We start from the raw sequence: 16,940 nt of genomic DNA on the forward strand, positions 1-16,940 counted from the left end.
CAAAACCCAGTCTTTGGTATGAGTTGCATCTCAATGTAAAGAAAACAAAAATCACCACCACTGGACCAATAAATAACATCCATATAAATGGAGAAAAGATGGAAGTTGTCAAAGACTTCATTATGTTTGTTTGGATCAACTATCAACGCTCATGGAAGCTCAGTCAAGAAATCAAATGGCGCACTGCCTTGGGCAAATCTGCTGCACAAGACATCTTTAATGTATTGAAGAACAAAGCTTAAGGGCTAAGGTGTGCCTGACCCAAGCCATGGTATTTTTAAAGCTGGACAGTGACTAAGAAAGACCGCAGAAGAATTGAAGCATTTGAGTTATGGTGTTGGAGGAGAATATTGAAAGTCCCTTTGACTGCCAAAAGGACAAACCAATCTGTGTTGAAAGTACAACCAGAATGCACCTTGGAAGCCAGGATGGTCAGACTTCTTCTCTCATACTTCGGGCGTATTATCAGAAGGGACCAGTTTCTAGAGTAGGATATCATGTTTGATAAAGTGAAGGATTGGAGAAAATGAGGAAGAACCCTAATGAGATGGATTGTCACAGTGGCGGCAGCAATGGGTTCAAACGTAGCAACGGTTGTGAGGTTGGCACAGGACGTGGCAGTGTTTCATTCTGTTGTGCATAGGGTCACTATGAGTCAGTACTAACTCCAAGGCACCTAAAAACAACTAGGTATTACATTTTATACATATCATTTATTACGATTTACTGATATTGTCATTTTATCAGTACAAGTACAGAAACTTTACCCATCCATTATTGTAATTGTTTTCAGATTTTTTTTCTACATAATTTAGAAGCACATCTCATTGAGCTATGTGCATCTTCTTGAATCTGTAGGGTTTTATCAGAAATACATTTTAGAAATATTCAGTCATTGTTTGTTCCAATACATTTTCAGCCCTGTCTTCTTTGTACTCTCCTTTTGACATGCTGATGACAAGAATGTTAGGGATTTTTTTCTAGTTCTAGTCTCTTGAGATTTTCTTCATTTTCCTTTGGGGCTATTTTCTTTTAGAAAATTTAAATAATTTGTATTGTTCTTTGCTCCATTTCACTGATTTGCTTCTCTGTTCCCTCTATTCTGCTATTGAATGCATATACTGCACTTTTATTTTTAATTATTATAATTGCATTTTCAGTTATAGTATTTTCATTGGGTTCTTCTGAATAGCTTTTATTTATTGAGACTTTCTAATCCTTTGCTGAGGCTTTCCTTTTATTATTATTATTTTCAAGTGTGCTCATGGTTGCTCATTGAAGCATTTTTACCATAATAACTTTAAAGAATATGTCAGGTAATTCTACTATCTCTGTCATCTTACTGCTGGCATCTATTGATTGTCTTTTTTTTCTCCATTCAGTTTGAGATTGTCCTGGTTTTTGGTAGAAGTGAGATTCAGTAAAAATCTAGACTGTATTATATTTTGAGATTCTTCCTTTTATTTAAACCTTCTGGTGTAACTGACTTTCTATGACACCACTTTGAATAGTAAGAGTCGGGGTACCTCCTGTTACTGTCAGACAGTTGTAGAAGTTCATTGGGCACCAAACTGCTGGAGCCAACACGACTGCTGGAGCCAATACAACTGGGGCCAGCTGCTGCATTTGACAATTGGCTTATCTCTGCAACCCGCGTGGAGAGATTAAGCCTTAGTAAGGGTGACAGGAGATGAGAAATAAAAGAAAGACACAAGATACATTTGAAATATAGTATAGTTGGGACCAGGTAGGACATAGCATTCTGATGGAGATACTGTGACACTGACCAAGGCAGTGAGTTTATTTTATACACAGCTCAAGGGGAGGTACTTGGGGGCAGGAAAAGAATAGCATCTGGTGTTTTTGATGCATGCAGTAAGGGGGATTTTATCAGAAGAATGTATTTGCTAGGGAAACAGAGATAGGGCTGCTAGAATATTGTGCAGGCTGAGCCAAAGGACATAACTAAATAGAAGGAAAGACCTTGCGAGACCTCAGACCCATGAGGCAGCCCTGCAAGTTCTTCAGGGGCTGGGGGACCTTGACTTGGAAGCAGCCCGAGTTTCTGGACCACAACTGTTCATTTGCAATCCTTCAGTTAAACTACCCCCAAGTCAGGGAACTTCAGCTCAGCTGCTCCTAACAGTCCATGTTCCCCACAAGGGCTCTGTTGACACCTGATGTGGCCAGGGGTGAGAGTTCACCTGACACCAAAGAGGAAGGGTATTGTACTGCCCAGTGGGGATGAAAGTCCTGACTTTGTACTTGGTCTTCTCTCACATCACCCTGATGTAAACATCAGATTTCCTTATTACAGCTGCACATCAATGTAAAGGAAGAAACAAATTTTCACCACTGGATCAGTTAATAACATCATGATAATCAGAGGAAAGATTGAAGTTATCAAAGACTTCATTTTGCTTGGCTCCTCAGTCACCACTCATGGAAACAGCAGTCAAGAAATATAACAATGTATTTATTGCATTAGATATATTTTCTGTAAAAGACATTTTTAAAGTACTAAAGAGCAAATATGTCATTTTAAGGACTAAGGTGTGCCTTTTCTAAATCATGGTATTTTCACTTGTCTCATATGCATTTGAAAGTTGGACAATGAATAAGGACGACCATAGAAGAATCAAACTATTTGAATTATGATACTGGCAGAGAGTAATGAAAGTTTCATGGACTGTCAGAAGAACAAACAAATCATCTTGGAAGAAGTACAGTCAGAATGTTCTTTAGAAGTCAGGATAATGAGACTTTGTCTCTCATTCTTTGGATGTGTTGTCAGGAGGAGAAGGACACCATGCTTGGCAAAGGGGAGGGTCACTAAAAAATAGGAAGACCCCCCAAGGAGGTGGATTGACAACAGTGGCTGCAACAATGGGTTGAAGAATAATAACAATTGTGTGGTGGCACAGGACCAGGCAGTGTTTCATTCTGTTGTGCATAGGGTCACTGTGAGTCAGAACCGATTTGATAGCACCTAACCACAACAACAACATGACACTTTCATGATGGCAGAGCTCTAGACTCCCTACTTGACTTTTATTGGCATGAATGTAAATGAGGAAGTACTGTCTTCTGTGTTGTTTGCCTGGAGTAGAATGGTCAAAAAAATTTCCATCTGTTACGTTGTTCCTTTCCTAGCCCTATAGATAAAGAGTGCAAGGTTTTGCTGGTGCTTTTTAATTTCTGCACCTATTTGCATACCTGAGTTGTTAGCTTCTTTGGCTCCAAGTCAGGGATTTGTGGGGAAAAAGAAAACTCAGAGAACTCACCATCAGGCCATTCAATGATTCCTAAGGTCCCTAGCCTTTCTACCTTCTCTTCACCCTTCAGAGCCTTTCTACCTTCTTCTCGTCACCTTTATATATATTTTTCAGGATTTTGAATAGTAGTTTGTAGGTGGATTGGGAAAAAGGACATGTACTCATTGGAAACGGATCCTCTATTCCTAGGGCTTTATTTCCTCCAAGATATGCCTTGGAGAGAAGATCAGAGAGGGTGTTTAGACCCTTCATACCTAGACTGTTCTTAGTTTTACAGCTCATCTCCTCCCAAGAGAGCTTAGAAATCTTGGTTGGGGATAGGATTCAGGGTTCTCCTAAGACTTCCCATAACAGACTAACCCATAATAACTGACTAGGATTATTATGAGAGGACGGAATCCTTCTTACAAACCCCACAATTGTCATAGCTCAGACTTTTGTGCTTGCTGAGATAAAAATATTATTGGATTTATATGTGAATTTAAAAACATATTTTTCCATGGGAAGTTTCTTTATTGCCCTTGATTTACTGTGTTTCCTGATAAACATTAATGCTAAGTGTGTCTTTTTAGGAATGACATGGTTAAAGTATGCTTATTTACCGGATTCACAATGCTAGACATAATGCTAACTTTGCAAAAGTGCTTTCAATCAACTGTACTTTCCAGAATGGACTAGTAATAGTCACATAAACATACATTTCACGTAGAGATTATTCTCTAGTTGCTTTTGGCAAATGCAATAGACTTGCTTATCATCAAATGTATTTAATCCTAAAATAAGGGAAATGATGGCTGTGGTACCATGGCTGTCTACTTATAGAGACCCATTTTCTAAAGTTATATTCCAAACAAAGCTTCTTAAAACAAGCTGCCATAGGAGGTCATCCTATCAAGGGATTTTTCCCATCAGTTTCCACTTTGGGTAACACCAATAAGTCTTCTTAGATTCAGAAATGTACAAACCTTTTCAATCTTGCCACCTGTAATTTTTTTTTATGTTAAATTTGCATTTGAAACATTGATTTAAATGTGTTCTTGAAACAGTTAATGTCTACCGAGACTTATACAAAATTCCTTCGAGATTCTTTGGTTCTCAGCAAGTTCTGGACTTCTTTTTAAAACACACACACACACACACACACACACACACACACACACAAACAAGCACAGAGCGGTCCTGATTTGAAGATTTTGGTAATGTGTTTTTGTACAGGGCATAAAAATATATCTCTGTAATTACATGATATTTAGTGATTAGATAATTATGGATAATTGCATTGGGGTAGTTCTGAGAGCTAAAGTGTTACCATAAGATCTAAAATGTACAAATTGCATAATAATTATTCTTGGGAGTTATTTGGTAATTCTCAGCATAATTATCATGTGATCTACAGTGCATGTAATTAATGCATAATCACATGGATTTTGCCTTCATAACTACTTCACCCTTCTTACAAAGCTCTTTGTCATAACATTTGAGTATAAATATAATGTAATTGGTTCCCAGATACAGTACATTAAGCCCCATGATAATTGCTTTCACAGTAACAATAACCCTTATTCCATTCCAAATGCTTGGAATAGGTTTAGGAGGAACAAATTGCCCAAGCTATGGTGAACAGGCAGAGCAGTGAGTGAACAAGAGGGCAAGTATTTGCACATTGCAGATGAGGAGTATCTTTGCCATGACACAACCTTTCCATGTAGAAAGTTTTTATTTTTTTCACAATGACCAGAAATACCTCTTCTAAATAAAATTTATATTTAGTTTAAGTCTCTTTGCTGTTCAGCCCCAGCCAGTGTCCATTAAGCCTTTAACTTACTTTTTATTGTAGCAAAGCACTATAGTCTTTCTTGTCTAGAAAGTTGGAATATCTGTAAGTAAATGTTCTGATTAATACATAGTAAGAGAGAACTTGGTTTGGCTAATGATGTCACCAGCTTCCACCACCCATTTGTCAGTTGGTTGTACGGTGGTTGCTGCTGTGTTGGAAACGATGCCTCTGATCTTTTCAATACCAGAGGGTCACCCATATGGACAGGTTTCAGTGAAGCTTCCAGACTAAGATTAGGCAGAAAGGTTTTCTAACCTACTTCCCCAAATCAGCCATGAATACTCTACGGATAATAGTGCTGGAAGATGAGTCTCTTATGTTGGAAGGCACTCAAAATCCACAGTGGCTGTAAAAATGGATGCAAGCCTACCAGTAGTAGTGGAGATGGCATGGTCAGAGGTGACTTGATAACAACTAATAACAACAGGAATCACCAGCTTGAGTGAAAAATATTAACAAAATAGCAGTGACTTCATATGAGACTGAAGTAAGGGCTTTGGCTAAACTGCCACAATTAATAACACAGTTTTTGTAACTTTTCTCCATAGGTTTCACATGGCAGGATGACTATACCCAGCATGTGATGGCCCAGGAACTCTCAAGCCTCCCCAGAACATACCTACAACATCCTGAAGCTTCCTTAAGAGAGGGGTTTAACCCTGCTGTCCGGTAAATATATATTTCCTTTATCTTTTGCTGCACAACCACATCCAGCATCTTTTAGTCCAGTTTTGTTTTGCATTTTTTAAGTATAGCACAGCACTCTGTCTACTCTTTCTAGTCTAGAAATTTCAGAAGATTGTACGCTGTTAGAAGAATGATGCTTTCTTGCCCTCTGTGTCTTACCTTGTTGTTGGTGAGTGTCCTCTAGTTGATTCTGACTCATGTCTAAAACCTTGTAGGACAGAGCAGAACTGTCCTGTAGTGTTTCCTAGGCTCTAATCTGTATGGGACAGGTCCTCAGGTGTTTCTCCCATGGGGTCACTGAGTAGGCTCAAACTACGAACATTTAGGTTAGCAGGACTCTTCCCAGCCCATTGGAGAAAGTTATATTAGAGTGACCCACCAATAAAGGTCTCTTTTTTATTGTTCCCTATTTTGCCATGAAGGAGCTCTGGTAGTGTAGTGGTTATGAATCAGGCTACTAATCTCACAGTCAGCAGTTCAAAACTACCAGCTGTTCCGCGGGAGAAAGATGAGACGTTCTGCTCCCGTAAAGATTTATAGCCTCGGAAACCCTGTACAGGGTCGCTATGAGTCAGAACTGACTCCACGGCACATAACAACAACAACAACAATGTTGCCTTGAGACCCTTGGGAATGTTCTGTATCTTTAGAGCCTTGGGTGAAGGCAGATGTCAAGATTTCTCATTTCTCAATAAGCTCTTATATTCACTTAAGTACAAAAAGCAGAATTAAGTAATGGAAGTCTTTGTTTTTTCCTAAGGGATAACGACCTTTAGGAAACGAAATCTTTTATTAAATATTTTATTGAGTGATAACCTCAGTTCATCTTTTCTGCAACATAACCTATAAGGTAAGTACTAAAGTCACACTCATTTTTACAGATGAGAAAACTGAGACAGTGATGTTGTCATCAGGTGTCCTCTAGTTGGTTCCCACTCAGAGTGACCCTACACATAACAGAACGAAACACTTCCTAGGCCTGCACCATCCTCACAATTGTTAGATCTGAGACCTTTATTGCTACCACCGTATCAGTCCATTGTGTGGAGGGTCTTCCTCTTTTGGCTGATCCTCCGCTTCGCCAAACATGATGTCCTTCTCCAGGGACTGGTCCTTCTTGATCACATGCCCAAAATATGAGAGACAAAGTCTCACCAGCCTCACTTCTAAGGAGTATTCTGACTGTATTTCTTCTAAGAGCCATTTGTTTGTTCTTCTGGAAGTCCATAGTACTTTCAATATTCTTTGCCAAAATCATAATTCAAATGCATCAATTCTTCTGTGGTCTTGCTTTCATTGTCCAACTTTCACATGCTTATGGAGATATTGACAATACCATGGCTTGGGCCAGGCACACCTTAGTCCTCAAAGTGAGGTCTCTGCTCTTTAACACTTAAAAGAAGTCACTTTGCAGCAGATTTGTCTAATACAATTGAGACATGTTGTTGTTCGTTGTTGTTAAGTGCTATGGAGTTAGTGCCAACTCACAGTGATCCTGTACAGGGTTTCCAAGGAGCGGGTGGTCAGTTTGAACCACTGTCCTTGTGATTAGCAGTCTGGTGCTTATCCTAACAGCACCATCCCAGGATATAGGCATGTTAAAAAATTGATCCAAAGGAAACCCCCATTAAGGAAACTGGGGTACTCTCATTTCAGAGCCATTGTATTATTTTTCATGGTTATAAACCAGGAAAAAGTCCTTCCCTAAAAATCTTAGTTTGGAAAGTCAGATTTTTTTCTAATAGAGAGAATTTTCTAGAACAATAGCTTTTAATTGGAAAAATCTCAGAAACTAAAAATTTAGAGATTTGCCTGTATGCACTTGTCTATTTTATAGATGAAGCAACTGAGCCTTTAAAAAAGTCACCCAGAAACTTTTCTAAGAGTTAATGATACATAAAGAACTTATTAAAGGCTTTGTACTTTGTAAGCATTAAGTAAATGTGTTGTAAGAAGTACAGTCAGAATGCTCCTTAGAAGCCAGTATGGCAAGACTTTGTCTCTCATACTTTGGATATATCAGGAGGGACCAGTCCCTGGTGAAGGACATCATGGTTGGTAAAGTGGAGGGTCTGTGAAAAAAAAGAAGACACCAATGAGATGGATTGGCAGAGTGCCAGCACTAATAGGGTCAGATATTGCAAGGATTGTGAGAATGGCATAGGATTAGGCAGGATTTTGTTCTGTTTTGCATAAGGTTGCTGTGAGTCAATGCCAACTTTGACAACACCTAACAACAACAAGGAGCTCTGGTAGCGTAGTGGTTACGAATCAGGCTGTGAACCACAAGGTCAGCAGTTTGAAACTACCATGGGAGAAAGATGAGGCTTTCTGCTCCCGTAAAGATTTACAGCCTTGGAAACCTTGTACAGGGTCGCTATGAGTCGGAACTGACTCTATAGCACATAACCACCACCACCAACAACAAAACAAATAAATGTTAATCATATTAGTTCTCACCTATCAACATTTATTAAGGGTTGGGACTATGTCACTGTGATTCATGTGCCAGCATATCTGTATTTGTTATTGTCTCTGTTGCCATTCGCCAGTCTGTCTCTTGGTGACCTCTTTGGGTGTAGTAGAACTTATTCATAGCATCTTCAAGGCCATGATCTCTCAGATGATCACTGGACCTGTCTTTTAGGTGCTTCTGGGTGGGCTCAAACCTTTTTTGTTAAAAAGAGCCATTATAGTCTATAAGGAGAATATGTTTTGTGTAAAACAAACCAAAAAAGAAAATCTCACAAACTATTTCTAATTTGACTAACTCGAATTTCCATATTTTGGGGGGCTGAGTTCATACGTTTCATGCCATAATTTAAATCACACTCGGACATTTAAACGTTGTCTATTTCTGTTCTTCTTCTTAGGGAAAATTTTAACTGAGGGCACTACAATGTTCCAAATAAAACAAACTAGAATTCCTCAGAAATAGAGATGGGTTGGTTCATCAATGGCAGGCAAAAAAAGGAGAATTGAAAAAATCGGACAAGAAATAACTGACTATGTAGTCTGGGGAGTGACTGAAAAGTATTAGCCAAAAGGGAGGAGGAAAACTAGAGTACGATGTTGTCAAGAGAAACAAGACATTTCCAGAAAACACATTTCAGAGGAATAAAACAAGATGAAACTCTCGGAGAAACACTTAAATCACCGTGTTCCAGCCAGTATATATTTTTTCAAATTGTCAGTGTTATTTTTAAAAATGAGACCTTATTTTTGTTTTATTTCATTTTTCATGATAAATGAGATGAATAGTTTTAAAATATAACATATATGGAAATAGGTGTTTCCTTCTTTATGGATTTCCTGCACATTTTGTTTGTCCATATAGAAATTACTTTTTGTGTTTTTCTGTGTTTTCTTTCACAGACTAAGGTCTTTGTATATCAATGTTGTTGTTGTGAAGTGCCATCAAGTTGGTTCCAACTCATAGTGACTCTGGTTAGGGTTTCCAAGGAGCAGCTGGTGAATTTGAATCACTGACTTTGCAACTCAAACTGACCTTGAGGTCGAGTGATTATCCTAGGGTGCCACACCAGGACTTCATACATCAAGGCTAGTAACTTTTTATGTATCTTATTTTGTAGGAATATGTTGTTCAGTCTATAAATGACACTGAATCTGTTACTAATGAATATGATGCCCTGAGCACACTAAGCTGGATTTCTGGTCTCTAGAATGTTGGGGCCTACATAAGACCAATCCTTGTAGCTCTAAAAACAGATGCCTGTCAGAAAGAACTTTGCTAGATACGCTCCAGATTTATTTTCCATCTTTCTGTTTGCTTAGTCTCCTTAAGAGGCTGGTCTTTATGAACTGTGTCATTAGATCCTCCCATTTGCTCAACTTTGGCCAGTGGAGTCTCCAGAAGAAAGGGCAGGAGAAGATTGAGGTGTTGGGTGTTTTTTCCCCTGATTCCTCATCTGGGCTGTAGGTTGGTAGGTTCTTTTTATTGTTCTTCTATTTTACCTTATGTACTTTGAGGCTCTTCCACTATAGATCGCAGCCCTCTCATCCCATTCTCTCTGGATTCTAGTAACGCCTCCTGGCTGTTGACACACAGGTTCACCACTGTTGTTAATCTCAAAATACTTCACCAGCTTTTGTGGGTTTCCCTTGCTTTTGAGAAATGTTGCTTTATTAAAGTCCTTGGTGATCTCATTTAAGGATGTCAGCTGTTTGCCTTTGAGGCTCAGCCAGATTCAGACTCACTAGAATGCATAAGAAACAATATTTCCTTGTTTTTTTCAACTATTGTCCCCGCGACAGGGCATTAAAGTTATATTACCTTCATGATACAAATTGAATAGTTTCCCTTCTAAAAATTCCTCAAAACATTTTTCTTTATCATTGAATTATCTGCTTCCTGGCATATTTTGAAAATGATCTTTCTTTGTAGGTAAAACTCTAATAATGTTTTCATGGTCTTGCAAGATTATTGGTAAATGTGCAAGCAGTTTATCTTGTGTGAACTTGGGGCAAAAGCTAACTTTTTCATAGAAATTTGCAAATTTACTAATTTTGTACAATTCTTTTACAGTTATGAAAATTTTCAACATAAGTATTGTTGTTAGGTGCCATCGAGTCGGTACTGACCTATAGCGACCTTATGCACAGCAGAAAGAAACACTACCCGATCATGGGCTAACCTCACTACTGTTGCCACGCTTGAGTCCAGCATTGATGGACTGCTGCTCTCTGAACACTCTCTGTTCCCAGAGTGTTTACTTGGCCTTTTAAAGCTCTCTCTCTATTTCTCATCAACTAGATGGATTGGTAAGTGGCAGCATCGATGGACTCAAGCGTCGCAACAATAGTGAGGTTGGCCCAGGATCGGGCAGTGTTTCATTCTGTTGTGCATAAGGTCGCTATGAGTCGGTACCAACTCGATGGCACCTAACAACAACATATATATAGTTTCTGGGGAGCAGCTGGTGGGTTTGAACTGCCAACATTATAGTTTGAAGTCCGATGCTGATCCTACAGAACCACACCAGGAGTCCACACACACATACACACATACACACACAGTCAGAGATATATAATTTTTTAACTTTAAATTACTCTCTAATTTTACTGTATTGTAATTAATGATCTGTTCAGTTTTTACTTTTTGAAACATTTGAAATTTTCTTTATGGTCTAGTTTTTACCATATTTTCATTATTTTTTTTAATGGGTGCTTCAGAAATGTGTTTGTACCCTCTAATTGCAAGATACATATTTTTAATATAGTGTGGTGCTGTAGGACAATGCATTGGATCACAAAGTTGGTTTGGATCACAAGCTCAGCAGTTCAAACTCACCAGCTGCTCCTTGAAAATCATACACAGGGTCACTATGAGTTGGAACCGACCTGATAGCACTTAACAACAAAAACATAATACTCAAGCAGTCCTGGTGTGGCACTGTAGGATAAGCGCTCAACTGCAAGGTCGATTTGAACCACCAGGTTGGCAGTTCAATCTCACCAGCCACTCTTTGGAAACACATATACATGGTTGCTATGAGTGCCAACTTGATGGCACTCAACAACAATGACAAAATTACGAAAAATCTGTATGTCCTTGATTATATTCTAACTTCTTGAAATTTCTCAGACAAACCTGTGTTTTGTCTTTTTGTTATTTTTGTGTTTCACTTTATATACTTTGAGGCTCTTAGGTTCAGCATATGCAGGCTCATATTGATGTATCTTAATTGTCAATCAGTATACTGCCATTTTAAAAAGGTTCTTTGTTTCCATTAATATTTATTGTATTGGATTCTCTTTTTCTGTTTCTATTGTTACCTTATCTACTTTATTTTCTCTGCCTGTTCAATCTGTAACCATCCTTTAAAATTTTACTCTTTTGACTCTCTATCTTATATGTGTAGCCTTTATAAACAATGTGAAGCAACATTTTAGAAAAAGCCATTTGCGAAGTTCATGGGGGAATTTAAACTATTGAGATTCTTCATTTCCTTAGCTTTTTTCTCTCTGGACTATAATTTATTTGCTTTTTCTTTCTTTACTATTCATCTTAAATTCTTGGCCTTAATTTTTAAGTTTTCAGTAATATTTAAAAAGTAGCACTGTGATTCATTATTAAAGAAGTGAATCAGATCTTTTGTTTTTCGTATGTGAGATGGTGAGTTTATTATGCTTTCTCTTTTCACACTATCTGCCATAACTCCCTTTCAGACCTTACTTTTTAACCTGTATGTCTTTACCATCTAGCACATGCTTTGTATATGGAAGACAGTTATTTAAAGTTAACTAAATGAAGAAAGAAAAAAAAATAGATAAATATACAGATACTATTTCATGGATAACTTTCTTAACCAAGAATTTGCTTGAATTTCTTCATTCCATTGTGGATTTTTTTTTAACCTTTTATTGTGAATTGGATGATAGTTTATATGACATCAGTTTTGCACTCATCCTTTTGTAATTCATTTCATTGCAGTGATTACAGTCCCCTCCGTGCATCATCATTCAACAATATTTGCTTCTATTACCTTTGTTTTTTGTTGTTATTTTTTTGATGTACGCAAAAAAATGCAGGAATATATAATCATTTAAACAACCAAAGGGCACATTTTGCAAGCCTTCCTCCTAGGCCATCAGTACACAACCTTTCTCTTTCCATGGGTCTGGAGTCCTCAGCTGCTCTATATCTCCATATCTCCATGTCCTCATCTCTGCCTCCATCTCAGGTGTCGCTGCTTCTCTGGATAGGGTCCCACATTCTGCTCATGCTCTTCTCCCTTAATGGTCCTAGGGTCCTCTGTTCCTGGAATGTAAGATTAACTACTCCCCCCTTTATGTTACAAAACTTCTACCTTTAAAGTTGTTGCAGTCGCATTTCGTCATGATAACAATTACTCACTATTGAATCATAAGAATCTTATCCACATCTCCTTTCACCAGATCCAAGATGAAAACTATTCAGTTGTGATTCTACATTTCCCTACACACTCTGAAACTAAACTCCTTCTTGAAAACTTGTAAGCCAGCCACTTTGTTCCTTTCTAGTGTGCCCACCTCCGTTTTAGGTAGCCAATGCCTAAATTGCCGATTAATGCACCAGACTACAAACCCATTTGAACTGCAAGGTTGGTGGTTCAAGCTCACCAGCTGTTCCTTGGAAACCCTATATAGGGTCGCTATGGGTCAGAATCAACTTGACGGCACTTAACAACAACAATCTACCCTATATACCGAGGGGCTAGGCTTGATACCTGATATGAATACTCCTTTCCTCTTGGTTGGTATTTTGAGCTACTGCATCCATAAATATAGGTCAAATTCTTCAAACTGTAACAATTTACATTTTCTTCCTTTATAAAATTTCTTTATCTTCCTCTAGTCGAGCACTGGTCATCAGTCCATCAAAGCTAGGTCAAATGGATACTATCTGCAACTTTTGGAGTTCTGTTGTATCTCCCCCAACTTCATGTCAGCTGTATGCTTAACTTTCAGCTCTACCCCTCTGTGACCAGGTCAGTGTCCATGGGCTCAGGAGTTACTAAGTCTCCCCAAACTTCGGAACAACCAGCCTTTCCTCTTCACTTTCTCATCTCAAGGTCAACAGGAGTCTATGGAACATGGTTGAACTCAGCCCCTATCTTTGTGCCTGACTTTCCCCCACTTCTACTCACATGTAGACCAACACAGTCATCAGTGAGCTTACATGTCTGCTCATGTGTTCCATTTGAGTTTCAGTCTTGGAGGGGGGTTTTTCCTGAAGGGACTCCATAGTGCAATGTTATAGCACGTGATCGTTTTGTTAATATCCACAACAGGCCAATGAAATACGTATCAATTTTCATACAAGGCAATTGATTTTCAGAGAGATTGAGTAACTTACTTGAAAGTAATTTTCCACTCAGGAAGCAGGGATGAGGTTAGTATTCCCAGCCCTAGACTGGGGTTTCTGCCATTATCTGTGAGTAGCACTGAGTTCATCTCTCTTGTTGTCTTCTCTTTCCATATGTAGTTGGCATTTGCTCCAAGCAAGTGTTGTGAGAGAAAGAGATTCAACATGGATAATCATTATGAATAAAGCAGTCATTATGAATACTGTATGAAAGAGACTGTGCTAGCTAGAAACAGAAGAGGTTCTAAGAACTGAAGAACATGTCCTCCTTCTCAAGGCTCCAACACAAGGATTTAATGACCAGCAATAGCAGCAGTATATAATGAGCACCAATTTATGCTTTCAGTTGCTGTAGAGTTGCTGCCAACTCATGGTGATCCCATTTACAAAACATTGCCTGGTCTTGTGTCATCCTTCACACATTGGTATATGCAAATCCATGGTTGTGGCCACGTATATTTTGAGTGCCTTCTAACCTATGGTGCTTATCTGTTAGACACTGTTTTGTTCTGATGCACAGGATTTGCATTAACTGATTTTTAGAAGTAGATCACTAGCCCCTTCTTTCTAGTCTGTCTTAATCTGAAAATTATGCTGAAACCTATCTACCATGGGTGACCTTGTTCATAAATGAAATACCAGTGGCATAGCTTCCACAATTGTAGCAACATGCCAGACACCAGACTATGACAAACTGACAGATAAATGGTGGAATGAACACGAATAACATTATAGAAAACTACAACTGGCAGCATTGGGTCTGGGTAGTTGTGAAGGTTTTATGTGAAAAATAAAATGGGCCTGAAATCATTACTAAAACAAGCAGTATGATCCAGTGCCACTGTGTGCTAAGATTTCATTTTTCAGTGAATTAGGTGACAATTTAGTATTTCATATTATTTAGAGAATGAAGTTCATTTCATGCAAAAGAAAAAAGGAGTACAATCCAAAGTGAGAAATACTTTTACTATTTTTCATGGAGGAAGTGAATTCCCACAAAGTTTTGACTCATTGAAAGCTGGGTTACAGGGCAAAAGTCAATTTTCAAGTTAATGGCTACAAGAATGCACAACGTAATGATGAAAACTCTCATCACTAAAACATATTACTGTGTCACAAACAAGTCTGTGAACAGAAACAGAGACAGGAGGAAGATGAATAAAACAATTTAAAGGCACATTTATGAGGTGGTTCTATGTGCATTGATTAGCAATTAATGAGAGAAAAATAGACAAACTACCAGAAAAGTAAATTGGCTTTCATGAAATTGCACTTTGACAACATCAAACATAAAATATGAAATTGTATACATTTAAAGATGGTCAAGTCCCATGAGCTAAAAATACAAATAAATAATAAAAAAAATAATAAGAATGGTCAAGAAAACTATAAACAGCGCCTTGAGAGGCAAATAATTGAAGTGCTTGATAATTTATGTTCCTATTAAGTCTGAGCCTATGCAATTTGAAAAAGCATTAGAACAAGAGGATAGTTTTATTAACTGAAATATTTAAAAATATGAAGATTTTCTGCTAATTTCTACCTTTTATAAAATATGAACAGAAATCACCTATCTAATCAATTCTTTGTATGGTGCTGTAGTATCAGCACTGGACTGCAAACCATAAGGTCAGCAGTTCAAACCCACTAGCTGCTCTTCAGAAACACTATATAGGGTCTTTATGAGTCAGGGTCAACTCGATGTCACTTAACAACAACAACATATGGAAATACTAACTGGGGATCTATTTCACTTCATTTCAAATGAAAATTTATAATGAGTTACAAATTCACCTAACAACCCCAATGAATTTCCAGAAATATTTCTAAATTAAGACTATATATAAGTAACAAGCTGTCATGTTTAGATATAAAATACTTAAAACATTATTTCGTGATCACTAAAAATTGGTCTGCTGCTGTGGTGGGGTGCTATTGAGTGGGTTCTAATTCATAGTGACTTCATGTACAACAGAATGAAACCCTACCTGCCCCTGCGCTAGCCTCACAGTCACTACTGTGTTTGAGTCCAGTGTTGCAGCTACTGTGTCAGTCTATCTCTTTGAGGGTCTTCCTCTTTCATGCAGACCCTCTACTTTACCAAGTATGAGGTCCTTCTCTAGGACTGATCCCTCCTGATGAAATGTCCAAAGTATGTGAGATGAAGTCTCTCCATTCTTGCTTCCAAGGAACATTCTGACTTTACTTTTGTACAACTTAATATATTATTCCAATAGATTTCTATGTATTCTTTAGGTTCAAGATATTAATTTTAAATAGCAGCTGGATGTAGCCTCATGGCAAAGCATAAAGACCTTTTTTTCCTTGAAAAGGAATTTCAAAATTGTCCTTTCCCCTCACAGTGTCCTAAAATTAAAAAAAAAAAAAAAAAGGAGGGAGGGAAGTGTGTCTGTATTTCAGCATTCCTTGACGCTTTGTTGAAAGGAGGCTGTCTCTCAGGGGCATAAATAGAGTCCTGGGTTAATCCTTGACTTGAATCATTCCACAGCAAATCCACATGTTTCTTCGATGGCTGTTAGCATATAGTGAATTTCAAAATCTACTAAATAAAGAGCCCTATTTAAAGCAATGGGCAGTTGACATAGCAAATATAAATGAAGTACTTTCCAAATAAATAGTATTTGTGGTTTTAAGAGGTCTACTCTCTATAAAAGAAATTTACCTGAGAGTATTATTTAATTGTAATTTTAAAAACTCATTTTCTTTAAAAAAAGATAATATATTCCATAATTTGCATTGCAACCATTACATATCTGTTACACACAGTGATCCATTTTGTTATGCTAAATTCCTTTTAAGTTCTCTCCTGAAATACAATGCTGTCAGTGATAGAATAATGTTCATACACGTATAAGGAAAACAGTTAATACAAGTATTACTAAAGTGTATGCACCAAGCACTATATGTCAAGATGATGAGATTGCAATCTGATATTCAAACATGCAATTAAAGTGCATTGATGATTATTGATGATTGGAAAGTGAAAACTGGAAACAAAGAAGTAGGATGAGTAGTTGGAAAATGTGGTTTTGGTGATATAAATGACACCAGAGATTTCATGAGAGAATTTTGCAAGATCTATGACCATAGGAAATACCATTTTCAACAATATAAATGGCTGCTATACATTTCACTGGTTGTGAACCTCGCAGTCAGCAGCTCAAATCCTCCAGGCCCTCCATGTGAGAGAGATGAGGCTTTCCGCAACTTGCAGTTAAACAGCCTTGTGGCCCAGTATTCCGTGTTGTTGTTG

General features: G+C 37.9%; 1 protein-coding gene across 1 annotated transcript in view; it reads left to right on the forward strand.

Moving 5' to 3' along the window:
* The window catches only part of PTPRN2 (protein tyrosine phosphatase, receptor type, N polypeptide 2), a 1,341,366-nt gene that overhangs the window by 181,042 nt on the left and 1,143,384 nt on the right, over positions 1 to 16,940 (forward strand). Inside the window, exon 3 of the mRNA XM_006874435.1 lies at positions 5,661 to 5,763. Coding sequence (XP_006874497.1) covers positions 5,661 to 5,763 — 103 coding nt within the window. The remainder of the gene's footprint in view (positions 1 to 5,660; positions 5,764 to 16,940) is intronic.

Source organism: Chrysochloris asiatica, unplaced genomic scaffold, assembly GCF_000296735.1.
Source record: "Chrysochloris asiatica unplaced genomic scaffold, ChrAsi1.0 scaffold00277, whole genome shotgun sequence".
Classification (NCBI taxonomy): domain Eukaryota; kingdom Metazoa; phylum Chordata; class Mammalia; order Afrosoricida; family Chrysochloridae; genus Chrysochloris; species Chrysochloris asiatica.